At 39.4% G+C, this 23,028-nt stretch overlaps 1 protein-coding gene across 1 annotated transcript; it reads left to right on the plus strand.

Moving 5' to 3' along the window:
• The first annotated feature begins 1,093 nt into the window (after positions 1 to 1,093).
• Positions 1,094 to 16,502, plus strand: MYOZ2 (myozenin 2). The gene is made up of 6 exons (XM_071555491.1): positions 1,094 to 1,212; positions 1,767 to 1,870; positions 6,638 to 6,807; positions 8,623 to 8,752; positions 10,464 to 10,647; positions 16,226 to 16,502. The coding sequence occupies exons 2-6, from the start codon at positions 1,795 to 1,797 to the stop codon at positions 16,455 to 16,457; spliced, it is 792 nt and encodes a 263-aa protein (XP_071411592.1). The 5' UTR covers positions 1,094 to 1,212; positions 1,767 to 1,794; the 3' UTR covers positions 16,458 to 16,502.
• Positions 16,503 to 23,028: the final 6,526 nt, after the last annotated feature.

The following is a 23,028-nucleotide window of genomic DNA, read 5'->3' on the forward strand; positions in this document are numbered from 1 at the left end:
GCCTGGGACCAGAAAAGCTTGAGGGGAAAACAATGAGATTTGGTGGTTGGACAGACACACTTTCAGGACGTTGCATCAGGCACACACATTTTATCTCTCTCAGAATGCCCCTTGCTTGAAAAATTATGCACATTGTGTTGGGGCATTTTATTACTCTCCAGATGCCATTTATAGTCACAATCCCTTACTCCTGTCATATCAGGACAGAAGCAATTTTCTGATCAATCCTCCAAGCCAAATAAGACCATCATTTTCCAGACGAAAAAGGAACTTCTTAGAACAAACTCAAATCCAAATTGAAAATACAAAAACCACCTGGTTTTTACTGCCCCATAATTCATCTTGTTGCATTCAGAAAGGAAGGTAAGGGGGGAACTTTTCCTTCTGCCACTGTTCTACTGTGTCCAAAGCTGGCTGCTGTCACGACATATCTGTGCTCTATGTATCACACATTTCTTTGATAAACTGATACAGCACTATCTTGGAATGGTGAATATTATTAAGTTTCAAATTACTGCAGGTTTCTGTCCCTGATGCACAAAGAAAATGAAGGGATTTTCAGTAACAGTTTGTGAGGCATGTGCTTGTTGAGCAATTACTCCCTAGCACATGAAACATTGGAAAAAATCTCATTTCTTTTTCAGAACAGCCTCTGTAGATCAGCCATCTGCCACTGACTTTAGCCATCAGCTCCTACTGGAGCACGGTTTCATCTTTCACTAAAGGATTAGCCCATGCCATTCTCATCCGATATAGTCTTGCCCATCCATATATTTAACGCCTTATTTTTAAATGTCTCTTTCCTGCTTGTAACACAGAGATTCTTATTCTCAGAGGTGATGAGGAGATGAGGAGAATGATCTGTGCAAGTATGAGGGGAGCATTCCACCAAATCTTCCAATAAGCTCCGAAAGGGATATAAACTCTCTTTGTTGTGGGTGCAGTTGAATCTTCTCTGTTCTCTTCTTTTGCCAAGAAGATATGAGTGGCGAGAGTGTTTGATTCTAAATATAACTAGTTGATGTCAGCTGGATGCCAACCCCTTTGAAGAGGATCAGCCCCCAGTTTGCCTCAGCACTAGGTACCATGCAGATCCAAGCACAAGGGTACAAACCATCCAGGACCAGGCAGGTCATCCCCATGCATAACTAACTCCTGAAGCTTCAGCTAAAGGCCTGAGATTGCTTTTTATCTGCACACCAAAACAGTAGGGTAAGTGTATTGTTTCCTGAAATATTTTGACATTGTCTGTCCTACAAACTGTCATATAAAAGACATTTATTTATGTAACCTCTTGACTCTGCAATTTAAAAGGTGGTTATTTTTTTTAACTTGGTCGGAACTGCACCTTCTTTAAAGATGCCAGAGTAACTTGTTGAGTTCCTCAAATTCTTACTAGATTAATAATTTCAAAATGTAACATTTCTAAAATCATAAACCAAGATGTAAATTAAAATGAGTTATGAGTTTATACCTTTTAATATAATAAGTAGATGGGAGAAGGCCTAGGCCACTGACACTGATTTTTGCCGGAGAATTTACGCAGCCAACTCCAAGTCCATTCCTTTGAACCTGCTGTCCATCAACACATGTCCTAACATCTGTCTGCAAGCAAGAGCTGCCAGTGCATTTTGCAGTGCAGCATTTCTCTGTCAGAAATACCTGACTGCCCTGCTCAGCCATTCTGAACAGGCTTTTGCAAATGAAAGTTGGCCGAATGGTGCGCGCTGGCTCAACAACGTAAAAATATGTTGTTTTTCTTCCAGCAAGGAAAAATCGTATCAGCAAATCACAATGTTATCAGATTCTGCCCTGGTCAAAGAGAGGAAAGAACAAGCATCAGCCATTATGGATGAAATACACAGAAATGGTATAGCACTGAACTCAGCTTACTGCATATGCAATGTCCTCTAGCCCTCCTTAATACAGGTTTTTAATCATGGAGTTTAACTCTCTCTTACAGCTTTGTCTCTGGGTGTTTTGCCATAAATAATCTTGTGGGAGTATCATGCTGCCTATGGTAACTAATCCTTTTGTAGTTGCCTCTTTTCATTTGAAAGCTATTTTCAGATGAACAACTGCTGTGGAGGAATGAAGTAATCTAACAGCTGATGTACATTCTGCCAGGATAGCCTTTCAGAACATTATTTGGGGTTAATAACATGACTTCATTCCATTTTGAAAGGCTATCATCTCAGAAACAAACTGATGTGCACCCTCTCTTTTTTTGATGCTGTTTCACTCTGGTTTTTTATATGAATGATAAAAAATTTTGAAACAAATGCTTACATCTCTGTTCCTTCCTCTCAAACTTTGTAACTAACACATTTTACTGGCATTTGGCAAGTCTCTCTAACGCACAGGCACCAATTAATCTTATATGAAAGAAATTTCACTTCTCTGTTGTTGCACTGAGCAAAATGCAGACACTTTTATGCCTGATTTTCTAAAAGTTCTAAAAGTTATGCTTTTAGTGTGACAACTTAAGAAGCAATTAACTCAGTTGGGAATACAGATCTGCTTGGCTTTCATTAGGTGTGTGCTGGATGCGTTTGGAGATCCTTCCAATCCTCCTCATGAAGCCTTTTTTTACCATCTACATAAAAGATCAGTTTTCTAAAAGTGATAAGCACCCCACAAGCCTCACTGGAAAAGCAGGAAGCTCCATTAATATTTAGACTTTATGAAAGTTATACCACTTGGATAGGATGAAACACTGAATGTTAAATTCCAGTTTTGAAAACCTTACTCGTGGGTTTTTGCTCCAAAGAATTTGTGGATGGTTTCTGAACTCAATGATCATTGTAACTTCAGGAGGAGTAGAATAAGAGACACAAGGATTTTAGGGAAAAAAACCCTTTTGATTTTTGCAGAGGGTTTTTTTCTGCAGTTTCTATTTCTAAGCAAATGCCTCTTTCCTCCTTCCATTCTCCACTGAACATGCACTCGAGTCTGAAAGCCAGTCTGCCCTTCCAGATTTCATGAGAACTCCATTTTTTTGGTATTGCAGACCCAAGCACTGTCTATGCCTGAAATAGCCTGTAAGCTCTTCAGGGCAAAAGGGAAAAAAAAGGTCCTTCATATGTTTGTTTGGAACCAGGCGTTTCACATGGTAAATGTTGCTACTATTCATAGCAATACTAATAAATGCACCATCCAGCCCCTGACATCACTGGTGTTACTGGATAATCTGTGCTGATGCTTAGCATTTGCCTCACATAATCTTTCCTTTTATTATTTACGTATTATCAGATTTGCTGTCAAGATTCATACACATAGTTATGACAGCTTATCCTGCAAGGTATGCTGTGAGATGTGGCCACTGAAGGCAGGACTAACCCTTTCAGTGTACACTCCACTTTTGCATCTTCTTTGGATGTCTGGGATATTTAAAAAAAAAAAGAAGAGATATTCCATTAAGTGGGTGAAATAAGAGTCTGTACAGGCTCAGTGAAGTGAGTTAGGAAACAGAAGAATAACCAAAGCTGCAGTCACACTAAGTAAAAGCTGGTTCTCTGGGATCAAATCTGAACAAGTCTTGGAAAAATCAAAGAGAAATCTGGCTTTTAAATGGCTAAATTGAGCTCTACTAATTTTTGGCATTTCGTTTTGCCTTGAATTGTTACTTCAACAAGCTTAACCAGAGATCTGGAAGAACTGCTGTCTTTCTGCATCACTATTCCCAATGACAGTTCTGCATCTGGTAATTATGTAAAAACTAAATGTACAGTTTAAGGCAGTCTCACAGCCCTGTGAAACTCTTACTGCTGACACACCAATAGAAGATTCTGTAATTCAAGACTTGGAAAATTTACCTACTGCATTTTTATTTCAGCCCTTTTATTATAATGCCTTCAGGTAAACAGTGATTTTCCAAGTGCTTGTTAATAGACACTGGTAGCAGAAACAGTTGTTGATAAAGCCCAAAATCAGCCCAGGTTTTTACCAGTGTCTGAGATTACCAGTCTGTGGGCAAGACTGGTGATGACTGGAAATGCACATCTGCTGGGTTGGGGGACATGACTTTGTGTTTTAGAGAAGTTTGACAAGTCATAAAGGAGGAATAGACACCAACTGTAAACCTTTTCATGGTCTCAAAGAGAGACTGCAGCAGTGAATCAGTGTTGTGAACACAGTGACATCCACAAACCCTGGGTTTCTATGGCAGACTTGGACTACCCAGAACATTTCCAAGGCTAAACATGGATGTAAATACCTATGCTCAGAAAGCCCTTGGAGTTCATCACTTGGACCTCATGTCCAGCTCTATAGCACTGCTTAAATGCATCTTCAGTAGCTACATGATTAATTACTTTTCCTGATATAGTTTAAAAGTCTTATTTCTGACACTACAACAAACACACTTATCTGCTATTCATTGTTAAACTTTATAGTCAAGATTAAGGTATTTAGAAGATTGTAAACTGGAGGATGAAAGGAGTATTAGGTAATGAATACAGGAGGAAACATATAAATCATACTGAAATACAGTCTGCAATGATTTTAAGCCCAGGACAGGAAGGACTTGGCAGGAACAAATTAAAGAAATTAAACTGAAAGATTAAGATTAGTATTAAACTATTAAATAAACTTTTAATATTATTTTACAATGTCCACTTATGACATTTATGTTCTCTTTCTATCATCCTCTAAACGTCCTCCTTTTCCCATTCTTCATCACCCCTTCTGCACTGACACTGAAACAATCCCTAGACACATCATAAAACTAGACAGATGATTAGATTTTAGTTGGCAAGGAATTCAAGTGAACTTCACACTTACAATTTTGGGATGCTGCCTGGATACACAATGGCACACAACTGTGGCTTACAAAGTAGCTTGGAGCCTTCAGTGAACATTAACAAGAACAGCATGTATGTAAGGGAACAGCAGGGCCCAAAATAGACAGCACCCAGTGTGTCCCAGCAGGATCCTGAGTGGTTTGGACAGAGATCTCCAGCCACCTTGGCACCACTGTCCCTGAGGATGTACATACCACCCATTCTGTGTACAAACATGGAATGTTGCTGATTTGTGGGGCAAATTTCTTACTCCTTACTAACACACAACCCCCCAGCAGTCTGTACCTCTGCAGGATGAATGCAGTGTGGACTCATCTTGAGAAATGCTAAGATCAAAACATGACCTGAGGTCTAAATTTGAGGCCACAGGCCAATAACCAGGGTGGTTATCTCCAGCCCAGAGCCAACCCCCACCACTATCTGTCCCTGATAGGGCCACACTGGGCAAGCTGAGTCATTTTCTCCTGTGTTAAGAACTCTGTTTTGTAGCTCCCTCTTAAATAACAGGAGGTTGTCAGGATTCTTGGCACACACTATTTTTAAAGCAGAAGGGCACGATCCAGCTCCTGATCCAGTTAACTTGTTCCTGTTCCTGTTAAAGCCATTGCAAACTTTCTATTGAAATCAGCATGAGCAGAAGTGGATCAACAGTGATGCACTTCAACACACTGTATCTTCCTGTTTTTCTCCATGAAGTTTACGAACTGAGAACAATTTCAACTAATAAAATGATAAGCATCAAAGTAAGTGGCAATGGGAATTATTTTCTTAGAAACTCCGTTTTTACTGTGTGATCCAATTATCGTTGTATTTGTTAAACTCTACAACATTTTAAGCAGAAATAAGTAAGTAGAAAATAGTTTTTTCAGTGTTTAAATTACTGTGTCCTAAGGTTTAAGTTTTATCTGTAGGCTGAGGACTTTTAGTCAGATCACCAACCAACAGCTTGCTCGGGGCCACCAGCACCCCAGTTTCCAGAACACTACCATGAAGATGACCAGTTGCAATTCTGACACCCAGAATTCTCTGTTTACAGTCCCAACTGATCTCCCCTTGCCTAGTTTATGCATTCTCATTTTTAAATTCCCCAGGATGTGAACAGAGACAAAGAAAGAACTTTTCCCAAGTAGTGAACATAGTAATTTGCATCTAGGACTTCAGTGTACTCTTTGAGACAATTGAAAATAAAATGTTCTAAATGAATCAGTTCCTAGCAGAATGTTTTAATTCTTTGTTAGGTCTCTCATTTTCCACACCTTTAGCTTTATTTTGAAAGTTGGTTTAAAAATAATTTTTAAATGCTATTTAATAGAGACATCCTAATACAAACTTTTCTTAAAAGGGCAAAACATGCCCTGGGTTATAAAAGCCAGTAGAATATAAAGCATAATTAAAAATAAAATGTCTATAAGCAATAAGAAACTGGTAGGTATGTTTAAAAGGGGTTCTCTCTCATCTATGCAATGCAGGACACAGGAAGTTGACTGAAGGTTTGATGTGGGAGCCCTGGGGTGGGATTGGATTTTGCTCCTTGTTTCAGCAGGTCAGGTTGTACCAGGCTGCTGTTAATGTGGTCTGTAGGATACTATAGATTGGACCCTGGTAACAGCTGAATGCCACTCAGCTGAAGTAAATGTGGAGCTTGAGGTGCTTAACACCTTTGAAAAAACAGGTTTGTGGCATTCAGTGCTCTCCTCCAAACTTTTGGGAGAAGGGTTACTTTCACTAACCCCCGTTTGCTAAGGGTGCACTAACATGTTGGATTTCAGGTGTAAGGGGTGGAATGTCAGGCATTGAAGGCAAACAGAGGTTTGTACTCACCCATTGTATTGCAGTCTCACCCACCTTAAACCTTGGGAAAAAGGTCAGCACGCCCAGAGATATCATGGTAGAGGAGCTCTCCACACTCAGCAACAGAGGGGCCAGACTCTTCAAGAGACGCCAGCGCAGATCTGACAAATACACATATGAAAACTATCATTACGTGGCAAACAAGCCAAGAAATGTGAGTATTTTGTACTGACTTACTAACAAAACAGTCAGACTAGCTTGGGTTCCCTTGCTGCTTGTGATAAACATTGTGCATGATTTATTCGTAGTTTCAGGAAGAACAGAAGCAAAATCCTGTATTAGAATATGGCTATTTGTATTTTATTGACATCTTACATCTTTATTTTATTTTACTGACATCTTACAGGCAACTAAAGAAAATAAATTCACATTTCTTTTCATATGGTACAGATATTTCAAACTTGTTTGATCACTCAACAGAAGTTAAATTACACAGGCATAAATGGGATCAAGTTTGAGCTTTGATAAATCTGCCTTGTTAAAATAAATCTGCACAAAAGAAATCCTATATAAAAAAATCTGAATAACTCAATTAAACACCCACAGCTGTTATTAAACACTGTTTTTTAGAAGCCCAGTTATGAACACTGCTCCCCCAATTTCTCCCTCTGTTGAGCATTAGAAGATACACAGACAAATCCTGAGCACACCATCAATCTTGTCACTCTGTATGCACTTCCATGATTTTGCTACAGTCTGACAGATCCATTTCCCTCTAGTCCACTTTTTCCCACAAAAACACAGAGTACACATGGTGTACATTGAGTATGACATTTGAATACATGAAAAAATGATGCCTTTGGCTTCTGTTCCCTTCCCTTTAGTGTCTATTCAGACACCACTGGTGGTGTCTTCATCATCTTTATGATTCTGCCTGCCAAAGTTAATCTTTCTAACATACTTCAGGATGACTAAAAAACATTCTGCCTTGATCTGTTTTTTGTTGTTGTTTCAAGTTCAAACAAGTATTATTTGTTTTCTTTCCTACTTCAAGAAATTCTTACTCTAAACCAGTCTATATTTAAATTGCTTTCAGCCTATGTGTCATAGCTAAAATAAGATACTGACTTCTTATGAGACACTAATTCTATATTTAAGCAACAATGATTAAGCTTTTGGATGTTTCCTTAGAACCGATAACCCGATAGGAGGGTGGAAAATAACAGCATATCATGAACCTCCAGAAAGTGACCTGCACTGAATTTGTTATTTCTATTACAAATAAAGGAAAAGACAATCCCAAACAAAAGCAGTTCAACAAATGCAGTGAGTTTTCAACTGATACGGGAAGAGACGCTTTGAAGAGTCAGTGCTTTGAAACTCACAGGGCTCAAACTTGCCAGATTTCTGGAACCTTTGGGTAACAAGAGTGCTCTGTCTGGCACAGAACAGCTTTTAATGTCTGGTGACACAGGGGACACACTTTATGGGCCTCCCTATCCAGGATGACCAGAGCAACTCTTTGCTATGGAGCACCCACATGCCCAGGTAGATTTTGTGGTGATTGGTGTAAGCAGTAGATGGGATGAACCCTCTTCAGAGACTGCTTATCAATACTCAAATATTCCAAACACAGGAAAACGCCAGGCAGCTCAGGTGGATGGTTATGATGTTGCAACTGACATAGCTCTCAACAGCTCCAATCCTTTCAATGAAACATTCACACACGTGTAATACAGACATTTAAAACTGTGCTCAGATCACACTCTTAATACTGAAAACATACTCAATTTTGGTTACATAGACAATGTAAGAGAGCTGTGAAAGTGCTGCTTCTCCTGGCTAACAGGCAGACCATCCTGGGGGATGCTGTGCAGGTTGCAGGGTTCCCCACAGCAGGACAGTGTGCCTATGGCTGTACACCCTGGGAACCAGGGCTGGGCTGCAAACTGGAGCATCACTCCAGCACTCACCAGACTCACAGTTTGTTTTGCCTGTAAAAGTGACATTTCCTTGCCTCTGAATGCAGCGTGGGGAGCCCATCCCAAGCGTGAGAATGGACGGGCTCAGCGTGGATGGAATTGCCCAGCACGCCCCAATGACCCCTCCCAACACACCTGACCCCCGGAGCCCACCCCACCCTGACAACATCGCCCCAGGTAAGGTGTGACTTCACAGGCACTGAACATACTTAGTGCTCATTTCATGGCAGAGAAAGCACTTCTTGACAAAACAGAATTTGTTCATGGACTTACTATTAGAAATTGATAAATTAGAGTCAGATAACTAATCAGAATCTCACACAGAAATGTAAAGTGGTGCTCTTAGTTGTTTCTGCTCATTTGTAAAAGATCTGACATACCCTCTGTACTACTTCTCCCTAAACTGAAAACACACCTTAATATCAAGAGAGACTGCTCCTATATTCATTAGTCTTACTGCATTGAGAAAGAGTTCCTCAGATTTAAAATCACATTAATATACTGACTTTTCTTTGCCAAACCTTTGTTTCTAATATGCAACACATTGCTCAAGAGCCTGGAAGTTAGTCATTGTAGTTTAATTATCCATCCATGTGAATCTGAAGTCACTAAGTTTTGCTAGAACCCTTTAGAGAGGAGTAACTTTAAAAGGGAATTGCCTCTGGCTGCATAAACTGTTCTTTTTAAAATCCTTAACTGTGGGGGTACTGTTGGCTTTATTTAAAGCAGTGAGTTACAAGAAGGCCTTATTTTGTCTTCTTTAAAGACTAGAGAAGGCTAATTTGTTTTAATTAATTTATTCAGTGATATAGTCCTTCTTCCTGTTTATGAATTATCCATGAGCAGCCCGTGGTTCTTACAAATTCATTCTTTGTTCAGAATTGCTCAATGCATGGTTTGTGCAGACCTTTTCCAGCCCATGCAAACTGGGTCAGTGCTGCTCTCAGTGGCTGCTCAGGCTCTGGGCATCCACTGGGCACATACAGTGCAAACAGAGATCACTTCCATTGCTCAGACATGATACAAATCTTCAAGCCTTTCTTTAGGCAAAAGAGGTCTGGCAAAACGAGTAGATAATAAACCACAGTGGGTCTTAAGCTTATAGAAGGAAGGAGAATTACTTTAGAAAGTTAAATGTAATATGAGGGTAAAAGGGTAGAATAGATTTCCCTTGTATTTCAAATAAATATTGTAACTCACATAATTGATTAATCACTTGCTGGCTTTAATTCTTCAAATTGTACAGTAAGATCTGTGTTCCCCCACAATTTATTTCTGACCTATTGCACTTGGCTTTAGAAGAAATCCCACTGAATAACGAATTAATTTATTTAGTAAAATTCTGATCAAAGCCTGATCCTCAGATGATTATGCAGAGAGAACAACTGACTGTTCACTTATTTCAGATGATGAAAAGGACCAGAGAACCAAGAAGGCTGGACACTTTAAATCAAAGAGGAAAACTCCACTATAATGACTGTGATCCTAACTTCTTTTAACACTTCTGGAAAATTTCACCCCAAAACTCTAGAATTATCTTAGTTTTAATCAAAAGGCTGTTTTTCAAAGTTTTTTGTTAATTCTGCCCAGGCACTGTGTAGCTACAGTCTGGTTTCAGAAAAATGCTCACAATAAAAACAAAATTATATAAAACTCAAACAAACTTAGCCTCAAAAGAGGTTGGAATATTTTGGAGCAGTTACCTAAAAGGCAACAAATTTCCCCTGCCAGTTTTCTGTTTCTGGCTATCTTTGGCCAAGTGACTTGACCCAACTGTTCATTTTCCCAGAGAAACGATGGTGTGTTAGTTCCCAGTTACACAGGATGGTGGTAAGGAAGCAGGACACACAAAAATAATTATAATGCTTTTACCCTGATCACATTGCAGGATATTCTGGACCACTGAAAGAAATTCCTCCTGAAAAGTTCAACACTACTGCTGTGCCAAAGTATTATCAGTCTCCCTGGATTGAAGCCATCAGGGATGATCCAGAGCTGCTGGAAGCTTTATATCCCAAACTTTTTGCACCAGAAGCAAAGCCAGAACTGCCTGACTACAGGAGCTTTAACAGGTAATTCTGAATGGACATTGAATTTTACAGAGCAGAGAAAAATTGCTATGAAATAAAATGCTTCCACCAGCTGTAAAACATCCTACCACCTGTGTTTGCAAATGTGTGCACAAACATGAACACACACAGAGATAACAAGTGACAAACAAGAACATTAAGGAGAAAAATAGTCTATCTCTAAAGTGTGGGCCCAATATTAAATTTTAGAACTAGGAATATAAGATAAATTGTTAAAAATACTGAAAGAAAGAAAGACTCAGATTCAATGTGCTCAATATATGGGAAATATGGGCTCCAAATTCCTTTCAGTATTTCTGCAGTTGACTTCAGTAGGTACCAGACCATAAGTATTATCAGAGAAACAAACTCTCAGTCAAAACTTTGTTTCCAAGCTCTAAATGCAAACCACTCTTTTTTTTTATAGAACTTGTGTAGCTTTTTTTAGGCACTGATAGTACAATGAACTTCAACCTGCAACCAATCCCTCACACCAAATAGTTTGCAGACTACACATTTTATGGCATTGAACAGTTTTTATATCTTTGATAATCTTCAGTAACAAATTAACAGGTAAACCACTGCTTTACTTACTAGTTAACCAGTATATTAAGGCTTTCAGTAGAACTTCTAGATACATAGACAACACTGGGGTTTTAAAGTTTTAAATCAAATTCTTATTTATGTAATTTGCTTTCTTTCATTCCATTTTCACTATTTGTATTTATTGAGGTTATGGACAGATTTTCTCTAAACAACCCCTGCTGAGTCCCAGGCAAAGCAAACCCTCCCTCAGAACTCCAGACAGCCACCTATTGAAAAGGAAAATGGCTCATGGCAATACAAACTTGGAGTAAAGCACCACAAACATCTCTGTGTTCCTGATGCCGATGTGGGGCTCGATTATGAGTGCAGGGACTAAAACATTACACAATTCAACATGAAAATTGGCACAGCAGACACTGCACTAATTCTGATTTTCTAACAGCAACATACACTGCCATGTTAATAATTAAGTCTGTGTGGCACACTCTTCTCAGCACACAAAGCAGCAAACACAAGTGGGAGAGATGTGCCCCAGCTGCCAACACTGCAACAGTAACAGCACAGTTTGTGTACTATGGTTATTGTACTTGAAAAAAAAGAATTAAACAAAACAAGAAACAGCCCAAGGAAAAATGCCAGACACACGTACACATGGAGACAGAGTCAGTTCTCCCTCTCACAAGAGAGATGCTGGTCACTGCTGTGAAGGATAGGATCAGACAGAGCACAGAGACTCCATTCACAGGGATATGTGTCCTGAGACGGTGTCTGGTGGCTTCTTTGTGGATTTCTCTCTATCTCTGTGGTCCCATGCCCTGTTAGTTGTCCTCTTTACAACACTGACTGTTTGGATTTCTTTCTCTGCAGATTTTCTCTGTGTATGACATGGCAGAACTGTGGCTCACCAGAGTCAGGATTTCTTGAACATATGTGTGTTCATGTAAGGAAAAGGTCAATATTCTCCCTTGTAACTGGCATAAAAACCTGGCACCCAAATCCACACTATGAAATTGGTAAATTCAAAACATAAACATAGAAACATAATTCACCACAACTCTCCTTTTCATAGAAAAAAATTGACATCCAGGACACAATAAAAGGATGCCTGGTGAACCCAGCAAGGAGGAGGAGATCCAAAAGGAAACTGAGAATTTGCAAAATTTAAATTCAAGATATTTGCCTCTTGGAGAGGATTTTACAGCCATGACTTAGGTGCCTACACTCCTAAAAATGCACAGAAGAGTGTCTGGTTATGGGATTCAAAACAGAGAGCACACTGAGTGCCTGGCAAACCAAGAGAAATGGACTTCTCTGTCTAGTCCCAAGGCATTCTGTGCATCTAGGTCACAGCACCCTTGACTTCTTTAATTGCAGTCTTGGAGAGAAAGCAAATGATACTGCATGAAGCAATTACAGTGGGATATAATAGCAGCACTTTGTTATCAGCGAGGGTATCTATCAAGGCTTCCATTCCTGCTTCATCATTCAGTGAAGTGCCACTAAGTTCGCTCTCCTGCACAGCAGAGGCAGAGTCATGGTTAGTCAGGAGGGGGTGTGGTTAACAGTAAGTGATGCACAGGATTCCCAAGGGAAACGGGGCTCAGATCCCTCCTGGTTCACTCAGTGGTGCCTGTTAAAGTGGCACTCGGACTTTACAGCCATTTCAGGTTCCTCTCAGCTCTCCTTGTTACACAACAGACTGTAAAAGCAACACAACTTCAGCAGTCAGGGAGGTCTGATGTGTTGGAGCAGATGCACATTGCAGGGATTAAAAGCACGGAGATTAATTCCTATTAGGATGGAAGAAGTATTTACTAGGGGAAAGATTTCTTGTCTCTCACCAGAGTGGAAGCACCCAGTAATCATCTGTGGGAAAGCAGCACAAATCTACATTTCTTGAGGAGTTTATGATATTAGTTAAATTAGTACCTTTATTCCATCTGCTTTGTTGGAGCTGGATAAAATGTCAGAGGTAGGATTATGAGTAACATACAAAGCACTACATCTTACTCACATAGGACAAGCAAGTCTGACTAGTTCTGCCTCTCCTACCAGATAAATTCTCGCTCAGCTTTCTCAATTCCCAAAGACGACTCCTACAAAACCACTGCAGGAATCCAGTCCATCTGGACTGGGTCTGCTTTTATTGACTCATGGATTCTGAACTCTGTTATAAAAATGCTGGGATCCACAGTCTCACAGGGATTTTGGGTGCTAACTTGAAGTGATGTGAGATTAGTGGAAGTTGGGTGCTCAGCCAGCTCCTCAGCACCCCCACACCTCTGTGAAGTCACCATTAGCTCTTGCACTAAGCTGCCATGAGTCCTCAGCATTTTGCAGGATCAGCTTCTTTGCTCCCATGTCTCCTTCTTGCACAGAATTAAGAATAAACAGAACGTTCTATGAATTACAGTCACATTTTAAAACTCACTTTTTTGTAAATATGTAATTGAAGGTGCTAATCTAATACAGTTAAAGCATTTCTTCAGACTTTCCCAAATAATTAACAAGCAGTCTCCTATGTTGAGACAATATAATGTTGGGTAAGAAAGACTAAAGAAGGAAAAAAAAGAGGTCCTGCTAAAACAACAGCTAAAAATAAACATGATTGTGCCTGCAATTGTTAAATCATGCACCTACTTTTTAGGAATATGCAAAGTGAATATTAAACAATCTGGTACACTTCCTAGTGCCATTTCCTATGGCTCTGAACCAGTGTTTCCACCCTTAGGATGAGCAATGACTACTGGAATATTTTAGGCATGAGATCTAGGCTTCTACACAATGAATCAGAGCTCAAGTGGTACAGCTGATGAGCACACAACAGAGATCATTGCAACACCACGTTGTCAGACAAGTTATTGCTCACAAAAATATACCTCCTGCTGCTGTAAAGGAAAATTAACATCTATTAGCCAATTACTGTACTCTCCTTCATGTCAGTCATCGTGTGTCTCTGCCTCTAACGCAGGAATGCACAGTTCTCTGAGGCCAGACTTGGAACAGGAACTACAGGCAGGTATTTTGCCACAGAAGATATCTGCATTTCCATAAAATGCCCTCCTGTTCCTGTTACTTACAGAAACATGCTGTATTTAAAGCCCAAAAGTACTACATGAAGGATGTTTTAGACAATAGAATTGTTTTTCATTTTATACAGCTATTATTATTCTGTTTATTTTGATTATCTCTTTAATACATGTATCAATGACAATGAAATATCACAACAATGTGAGAATGTGCATGGTAATTAGGGCAGCAATTAAAACAATCTTTATTATCCAGTAAGATGTAGATCACTACATTCACTCTGTGCCAATTACCAAGCAATTATTTTTAATCAGTATCATACGGTATCCAGTTTGACACTGTGACCTAGAAGACAGTTTCACAAGAAATGCTTGATACCACACACACTTGGAATAAAACATTTCCTTTGACCTCAAGAGAGTTTAATGCCTGGACTGGCTGCCTCTGTTGCAACATCTTGTCTTATCTTCATTTGAGAAACATTTTTAGAGCTTAATCCAAAGGAGTATTCCCTCAGTGAATGTGCCTGCCCAGAGTTTTCAGGATTTTTTATATCTCAAGAACTGACACTTTGGAGTTAACACCAGCCCCTTCAACAAATGCTACTCATACCAAAATGCAGTGAATTATCCATGTAATGACAGAGCAGCACCACTTCCTTTATGTCACAGATTCATTTTTCTGACCTAATCTCTTCTTTTTGCATGTCTGTACTTAATTCTCCTTAGGTTTTGTGATCTTGTTGAAAATTCTAGTCAGATCTTCAAATGATCTGTTAATTTCTGTTGGTATCAATTTCTCTGGGCTTCTGCTATAACACCTGGAGGCACTAGAAATATATTCCAGCAGATCTATTGTTTTGTACCACACACAAAAGATCCATTTCAAGAAAAACCCATTTTCCCATGTCACTGCATCTCTCAGATGGCTTTGCAGAATCAGGTGCTCATGTGTAGCTTAAAAATGTGACATTTAACTGGTTAGAACATACCCCATCCAAGTCATGCAGCTGCTCAAAATGCAGGGCACATCTGTTTGCTTATACAAAGGAGGATGGAAAAAGTGACAGAGCATCTCAAGGTGTTTTCTCAGCCTGAAACCTGCATATATAGAATAATCACAGGAGGTTTTTGGAAATAGTTTTAAAATATTTGCAAAAATACATGTAACAGTCGGTCCCAGCTTAGTATTCCTTATCTTTCAGTTTCTCAGGCTTATTGCCTGAGGGAACATTCCCATTTAAATAACATGAAAAACACTGGCCGAACAGTGTTTCAGGGTTTAGTTACATAAACATTTTCTTCAGAAACAAAGCTGGTGTATCAAGCCCTCACCCATTCCCCTCCTTGCCAGAGCCTGTTGTCTTTGGCTGTTCCTTTCTGCTTCACATTACACTCCACTGCCTCTTCACTCCTATTGCTACAATTGTTTGAGCATAACAATATAAACCAGATTGCTGAATAATTTGGATTTTAAAGCGCTCCTTTGTTTTGTGTTTAACCCAGATCACATAAAGGACCCGAGTTTATAGCACAACCCACATACATTCTAACTGGTACAAAATGGTGCTGAAATACAGTGTAGTGGGAGGAACAAGCAACTGGGGAGAGGAGAAAATGGGGTGAGAACTTCCTGAACTAATTACTTGCTAGAGAGAATGTGTCAAGCTACATTTTCAGACTTATCAACTTATCACCAGCAAAATAAGTTTAGTAACTGTGACTCACCAATGACAAGGTCTTGCAACATCTTTTTCTCTCGGCTCTTCCACCCATTTAAATTTTAAAGAATGCTGAAAGCTTTATCTAAGGGAAAATAAATTAGACCTTAAAGACAATTCCCCAGAAAAAACAATCTGAATACTTTTCTCAAAAGCTTTAAAACATAAACAAGAAACTGGACCAAATCGGTATAATTTGGTTTCCGTTCTTTTCAGCTCATGAGAGGAAAAGAAAACAGGCATTTTTAAAAGAGTATTTTACTTTTATTTCTCTAATATCTGCAGAGTCGCCACTCCCTTTGGTGGTTTTGAGAGAGCATCAAAGCTGGTTAAATTCAAGGTACCAGACTACAACCTGCTGATGCTCAACGACCCCAGATTCATGATCCTTGCAAACCCTCTCGCTGCCAGAAGATCCTTCAACAGGACTCCAAAGGGATGGACGTCCGAGAACATCCCTGTCGTGTTCATCCAGCCTGCAGAGCCCAACCCCGTGGCAGAAACAGAGGACCTGTGAGAGAGGCTGCATTCTACACCTACAGAGTGCTGAGAGCTGCACATCCATGCATTTTTGGTCCAAATACCACTGAAGGCTACTGACAAAGTTTTCCCTTGGCAGCTGAAGTAATAATGTCTGATGCAGTGTCTCTTTTCTGGCACCGAGTTTCAGCTGTAAACACGACATAAATAAAGTCATTTGGAAAATATGACAGTGATGTTTTCTATTTGTGTTTGCATGTTCTTCTGTTACTTTCTAAAATCTTCTAAAATCTTTTTTGTTCATTAAGAACAAGCGCACTAAGAAAAAAAAAGTGGCACCACTGTCAAGGGACTTGGCCTGATAGGTTTGGTCATTTTGGTAAAACAACCAAGCCATTCAACAACTCTGCACTCAATGCACCCCAAGTCCCATCTGCTCGAGGCAAACTCTGACAAATCAGCCTTCTTTCCCAAGCCTGCTTGTGGCCAAAGTTAAGAACTGTGTCATTAGTTCAGGGACAGCAAGTTCAGGCCATTTTCCTCCTTCCTGATCTTACCCAGCTTTTATGATGGATGTCAATACCTGTGTCACCTGGGTTTGTTTACAGAAAATACAGTAAATCTGGCAATGACAAGGATTACGCAGTGCTATGAGAAAGTACAGAGGTATTTCCTGGATGTCCAGAATGTTTGTATTCATCAGGACTAAAAAGCCCAGCAATGACTGGTTGTGTTCAAACATACCAAAGTAGTATCACCACAAATGCTTTTCTTACTAGAAAGAAATTTCATTTTCCCCTATAGCCACAGTGTCTACTGGGACAAAAGCGTGAGGGACTTCTTGCTCTTGATACAATGGCAAGTTACAATGTTTTATAAATACATGTGTAGTGTTTGTCATATGTGATTTCAAGGCAGGTAGTTGGCAAAGGAATTTCTGCCAGCTGTTTAATTTACTTTGTCACACAACGTGCACAAACAAATGTACAGGTCCTGAACAAAGTTATGAAATCAGAGAAACAAAAAAAAAAGAAAAAAAGAAAAAGAAAAAGAGCAATCTTATTGACTGAGAACACTTTCCTAGCAAGGGATTAGTTTGGGGACCTTAACTGTGCTCATTGTACCACAATTATATGCACAATAACAAAAGCTTTAATTCTTCAAGGCTAAAAAAGAACTAGTGAAGAGCAATGCAAATTTTAGTTTCCCATTTGTCCATGGATCCACTGGCTAAACTCCTGACCCGTGCCTGGGAAGTGTTTGGGCGAGCACAGTTGGCTGCAGGAGGGCTGTGCAATGTGCAAAGCACTCAACAGCACAGAGGATCCAGTGCCAGTGTCCAGGAATGTTCCCTGGCTGCACCAGGATGTTCTCCTATTGTGCAAGTCCCACTGCAATAAATAAATCTCTTTGCCAGAACTCAACTCCTTTGCCACAAAGGAAGGTCTCTCTTCAGAGGGGTTTAGCACCTGCATTTATTTTGTCAGGTATTTTCATGTATCCCATAACCAGAAGGAAAACCTACATTTGGGTAACTAATGACAAAGACCTTCAGGGGTCAATATTTGTATTAATTTTTGTAGACAAAGAGGTGGCTCTGAAGTGAGAGAATAAAGGTTTCTTTAGTTAGAGTTGTGCAAAGATCAAATACATATTTCTAAATTTTCAGTGGTGCTTCTAAAGGCTTCTTTTAGCTGTAAAAAATACAGTTGCAAGGATAGATTAAATGGAAAAACAGCCAAGCAACAGCTTTACAGACAGAGAAACAATCCCAAGCAGATCAGCATTTCAGAAAATGTGCTTATAACATCACATACATTTTATCACAAGACACTCAGATTTGCCTCCAAAAGAGAAAGGCACTATGAAGAAAAGGCACAAGTGTGGTGAGAATAAATATACAGTAAAAAATTTCTAGAAGTCTTTGTTCCCTTTGTTTGCCTCACTTTTACTTACATTGAGGTACCCATTGTAGCAATATAAAGGGAACTCAAACATTCATTCAAATGTTTTCACTAAAAATGTGGTGAATTGAGGAAACAGATCTGCTGTTTCCCAGTCTGTACAAAATCCTCTGTGACCACAGCATGTCAAAACCAAATAAGAGAAGCACAATTCAAAATAGCTCCATGAACAGAAAGGTTTTTTAAAACAGATGCACCTTAAACCTCTTTTGACGTGAAAACTCAGGGTTCATGGCCTGTACTGTCTGCACTGGAGATTAAATTTTTTTAACTGCCTGCTCCCTTCTTAGAGATCTTAAATATGTCAGCATGTCTTGGCTGCTTTCCCTCCTGCATAATCCATGCAACTGGCAAATGTGGAAATAAATCATTATTCTATTGTCTCCAAGTACCCCTGTGTTTAAATTAATTTAATACACATTGTCTCTATCAGAAGCAGGAAAAACACATTGGAGACAGAATTCTGATACCAATGGAATCAAACAAAGGTTTTGGCACTGACCTCTGTGCGGAGAGAGGTCACATCCACTTCATCTCAAACATGTATTTGTAATCAAATTTTCTGTCACTACCAAAGCTACTGTGTGTTCAGCATCAGAATTAATATTTTGAATTACAGAGCTGGGCCCAAATACACATATAGTTCATTTTGCACTATGTGTAGGGTGAAGTGCCACAACCTTAATAATGCCTTAGAACATGGAAGTTAGATTAGAATTCCTCATTGCAGGGTCCATAAATGATAAGCAGTCTAGACAGAAACACCAGAAGATTCCCCACAGGGTTGACAAGGCACGTAGTGCTGCCTCCTTCATTATTCCCAGAGGCTACAAACTGTTCAAAAACAAATAAAAAGTGATCTAAATGATTTATAAATAGTGTGTTTGCCACAGAGTGTGTTATGTAACTGGGTGTTGGGATATAGATGATCAAAAATAGTTACCAAATGCAGTCAGAACACTGATATGGTTTAAGAAACAAAAATTCCATAAAAATTATTGCAAGGAAATTAAAAATCAGCTGAAAAGGTAAAATCCTTTCAAGGAAATAATACATGATTTTAAGGAGCCTGCAGAGACTGAGTATTCAGAGTAAGTAAAAACCAGTACAGAGCTCTAAGCCTTGTCTCCAAAAAAGAGTTACCAAGGTTTAAGAGTAGAATAGAGGAGACTCAGAAAAGAAAAAGACAAATAAAACTTCACTGCAAGGACACAGCAACTAAACTATCCCAACACAAATAAAGGAAGTTATGACAGAGGTCTCCACAAATGGTATGGAAAAGATGAGGAGGGAACAATAACACAGGAACAAACTGACTCTTAATAAAATGGTAAGGAACCGACTTTAAAATGAACGGAATAAATAATTTTTGAAGAAAGGCCTAGTTGTGGATGCTGAGCCTATAGAATGCTGTGTGTCACAAAATATTAATAACTCCAAAACAGGAATAAACTAATTGATAGTGATAGCTATGTCTATTATGGATAATGGCCAATATGTGATGTGGACCTGGAAAACAGGAAGTTGTGTGAGGAAGATCATCATTTCTTCCTCTGAATTTCTTCTACTGGGCACTGTCAAAGATCAGCAGAAGGATTTGGCAGTCCTGTGAAATATTTTCTGCCTGTCTGCCAAAAATCGTGTGTTAAAGTAGCATGTCAATTCCAGCATGTGCCATTAGTAGCAAAGTTTATTAATTTACACCAAAATATCCATAATGGGAAGAGTCAGAGGAAAGCCAATTTCCACATGTGAGTGAGAACACTTCACTGTGAGCCAGAACTAGAGAGAGCTGGGGTTAACTCAGTCCTCCCTCACAGCCTGTGGGCGCTGCAGGGAACACAAAGCCTGAGCTCAGCTCCGCCTCTGGCAGGACTCCTGGTCCTGTGCAGAGACCTCACCCTCCCACACCCACACTCACCACGTTCTGCATGTTATGGACACACCAGCTCCCAGCTTACCAAAGGGATCTTTCAGTCAGTTATGGTTTTTATACAAGGTTTAATAAATGAGGAAGTTTCACTTTACTGATCAGAACACAAGAAGAGTCTTGAGAGAAAGGTGTCTGAAGAATCCAAGCTTGGTACCAGGTTCCATCACAGACTGCTTTAGAACACAACATACAAAATTTGCTCCTCGGTTTTTCAATTAAAAAAATGGAAATACTAATGCAGGCTGTAGAAAGGATTTTCTTATTGATTGCCTGTGTTGTTTTTCTCCTGTTCTTGGTTTGTTTTGTTTCTTGTTTTTTCATTTTAATGAAGAAAGCTCATAGTAAAAATAAATAAAGTTAAAAATAGGTTTACATGAGTACATACATAATATTGCAGGGTATAATGTAAAACAAAACAAAGAAGCACTAGTAGTGGAATAACTAGTAGTGGAATAACTAGTAGTGGAATAACATTCTACTTTCGTTTTAGTTGAAATAATGGATTTCATTGACAGTGGGCAGATTCTATCTGACAAAAGAATCAACAAATCAGTATCTGACTTTTTAAAACAAAAATGTAACTTTAGATATTAAAAAGTCCAAGTAATTTCTTTACCATTATTTTTGGCCAAAACTATAAACTAAATTCAAGAATAATTCACAAACCTTTTGTTTTCAGATGGAAATTGGATTTCCTGAGAACAGACTATTCAATCAAAATACCTGGCCCAGAATTTGCAATACTCCTCTACTTCTCAAAGGCATTGTGAGACAAAATTAAGTAACACTTGCAAGAGGTGGAGGATTTATAAATCACTGCGAGGGTGAAAATAAGCCTCGGCATTGTGAGCCAACTTTTCTTTCAAAAGCAAATGGAGATTAAAATACTCGGTGGTGTTTGTACAAAGAACAGCTTGAACTTTGCCAGTTCAGAGCTGGCTGTACTCATTAACACAGGAATGCCCTCAGGCTGCTTTGTGTGGAAGGTGCAACTCAGGACTGGACTGCTCTGGAGTTCTGAAGGACATCTGGACAAGCTTCTTCCGACAAAAAAGAGAAAAATAATAAAAAGCTTCAAGTGTTGAGGAGCTCTGGGGTGCCAGGAGGCCCCCAATCCCCGCAGAGGGAGGGCTGGCAGCCTTGCAGCAGCCGAGTGTATCACTGCTTCCTTTTCCTTTGAAAAGTTTCCCTGCACAGCCAAGTTACTGAATGTAGGCAAAGAGTAACTTGAAACAGTAGTTGCTGCAGTCATTACGCTCAGGATTACTGAAAGATGACTCTGCAAGATAACTACAAACGATTATAAACAAACATTTGAGGCATGACAGGCTCTTCCTAGGCCGGCCTACTGTACGTCAAGAAGCCAAGTAAGGCTTGATCCTGGCAGTGAATTCCAGCAATATGTCACTCCTCGAGTTCTTAATGAGAACATTTTGACTCTTTGCTGGCAAGAATAAAAACAAGAACATGCTGTTCAAATAGGAAGGAAAAGAGCAAGCTGAGCAGTTACAGCAAGCACTACTGAACTAAAATGGAAGTGCTTATTTTCTAGCTGGGTAGTGCAGTGATACAAATCCATTTCATTAATGGATCACTGCTGAAAAGAAAGTGACACTATACACGGTTAAGAGTCTCCATATATTTAACATGTTACTTTATCATTCTTTCAGATATGGCTTAAAAAATAAGTAGAGAGAAAGGAAAACATGAAAATGGGAAGCATCAGTGGGAAAGAAGCTGTGAAGCAGGCCTGTAACTCTAGGGCTCCATGAGATAGACAGTGCCATTCTATAATGTGCCCCTTGCACACGACATTTTCTCTTTAGCAATGTTTAGAGACTTCGACAGTTAAAAAACTTCCTCTAATTTCCAATTTAAAATTGTTCATACCCAGTTTCTTAACTTTTTTTCATTAAAACAAGCTTCCTTTCTTGCCACATTTGCTTCAAACAGTATATTCAAAGACTGCAAAGTCTGTAATGCTTCAATTGTCTAAAATAATCAGTTCAAGTTCTTTTAGCCTCTTGTTCACTCCTCTCTTTCAGTAAGGATTTAAAAAAATTATTACCACTCTCCTAAGTCCAATTTCTTGCATGTGACTTTCCCAAAGTGTGGTCAGTTTAAAGCCTCACCAGCCACAGGTACAACACTGTCTTTAGTGCTGCTTTACCCCTATAAGAGTAATGGGGCTGAAGTTCTGTAGGACTGAATTCACATTCTCCACAGCAGCATCAAATCAGTGCCTCACACTGTCTTTGGCTTGTACACCCAGTTCCTTGAAATTCTCTCATCTTCCACCTGACAAGCTTTGAGCTTGTATCACAGAGCCTTTCCTACTACGCCCTAACACACGGCCTTGTACTCTGTTATTCCGTAGTATCCCATTTTATTTCTTCATTCCTCAAGGTCACCCAATTATTCCAGTATAATGTCACCCTACAGGGAGTGTTTCCCAACTTTGTGATGTCAACAAAGTTCAGCAGCAAGTTCTACTTTTTGTGCCAAGATCACTAATGAAAACATGAACCCCACCAGTTTCCGTATCAGTTATTGGACAGAGCTCCAACAACTTCCTTCTGCCACTCAGCAGAACATACTGCCACCTTTTCATCTGACACTTACCCTAAAGATTCCCCTCTCCTCCAGTTTACCAAATTTGTTTGTCTAGAAAAGCAGTTACTGTATCACAGAAAGAAAGCAGACAACTCTGG

The sequence above is a fragment of the Pithys albifrons genome, chromosome 5 (genome assembly GCF_047495875.1).
Source record: "Pithys albifrons albifrons isolate INPA30051 chromosome 5, PitAlb_v1, whole genome shotgun sequence".
Taxonomy (NCBI): Eukaryota; Metazoa; Chordata; class Aves; order Passeriformes; family Thamnophilidae; genus Pithys; species Pithys albifrons.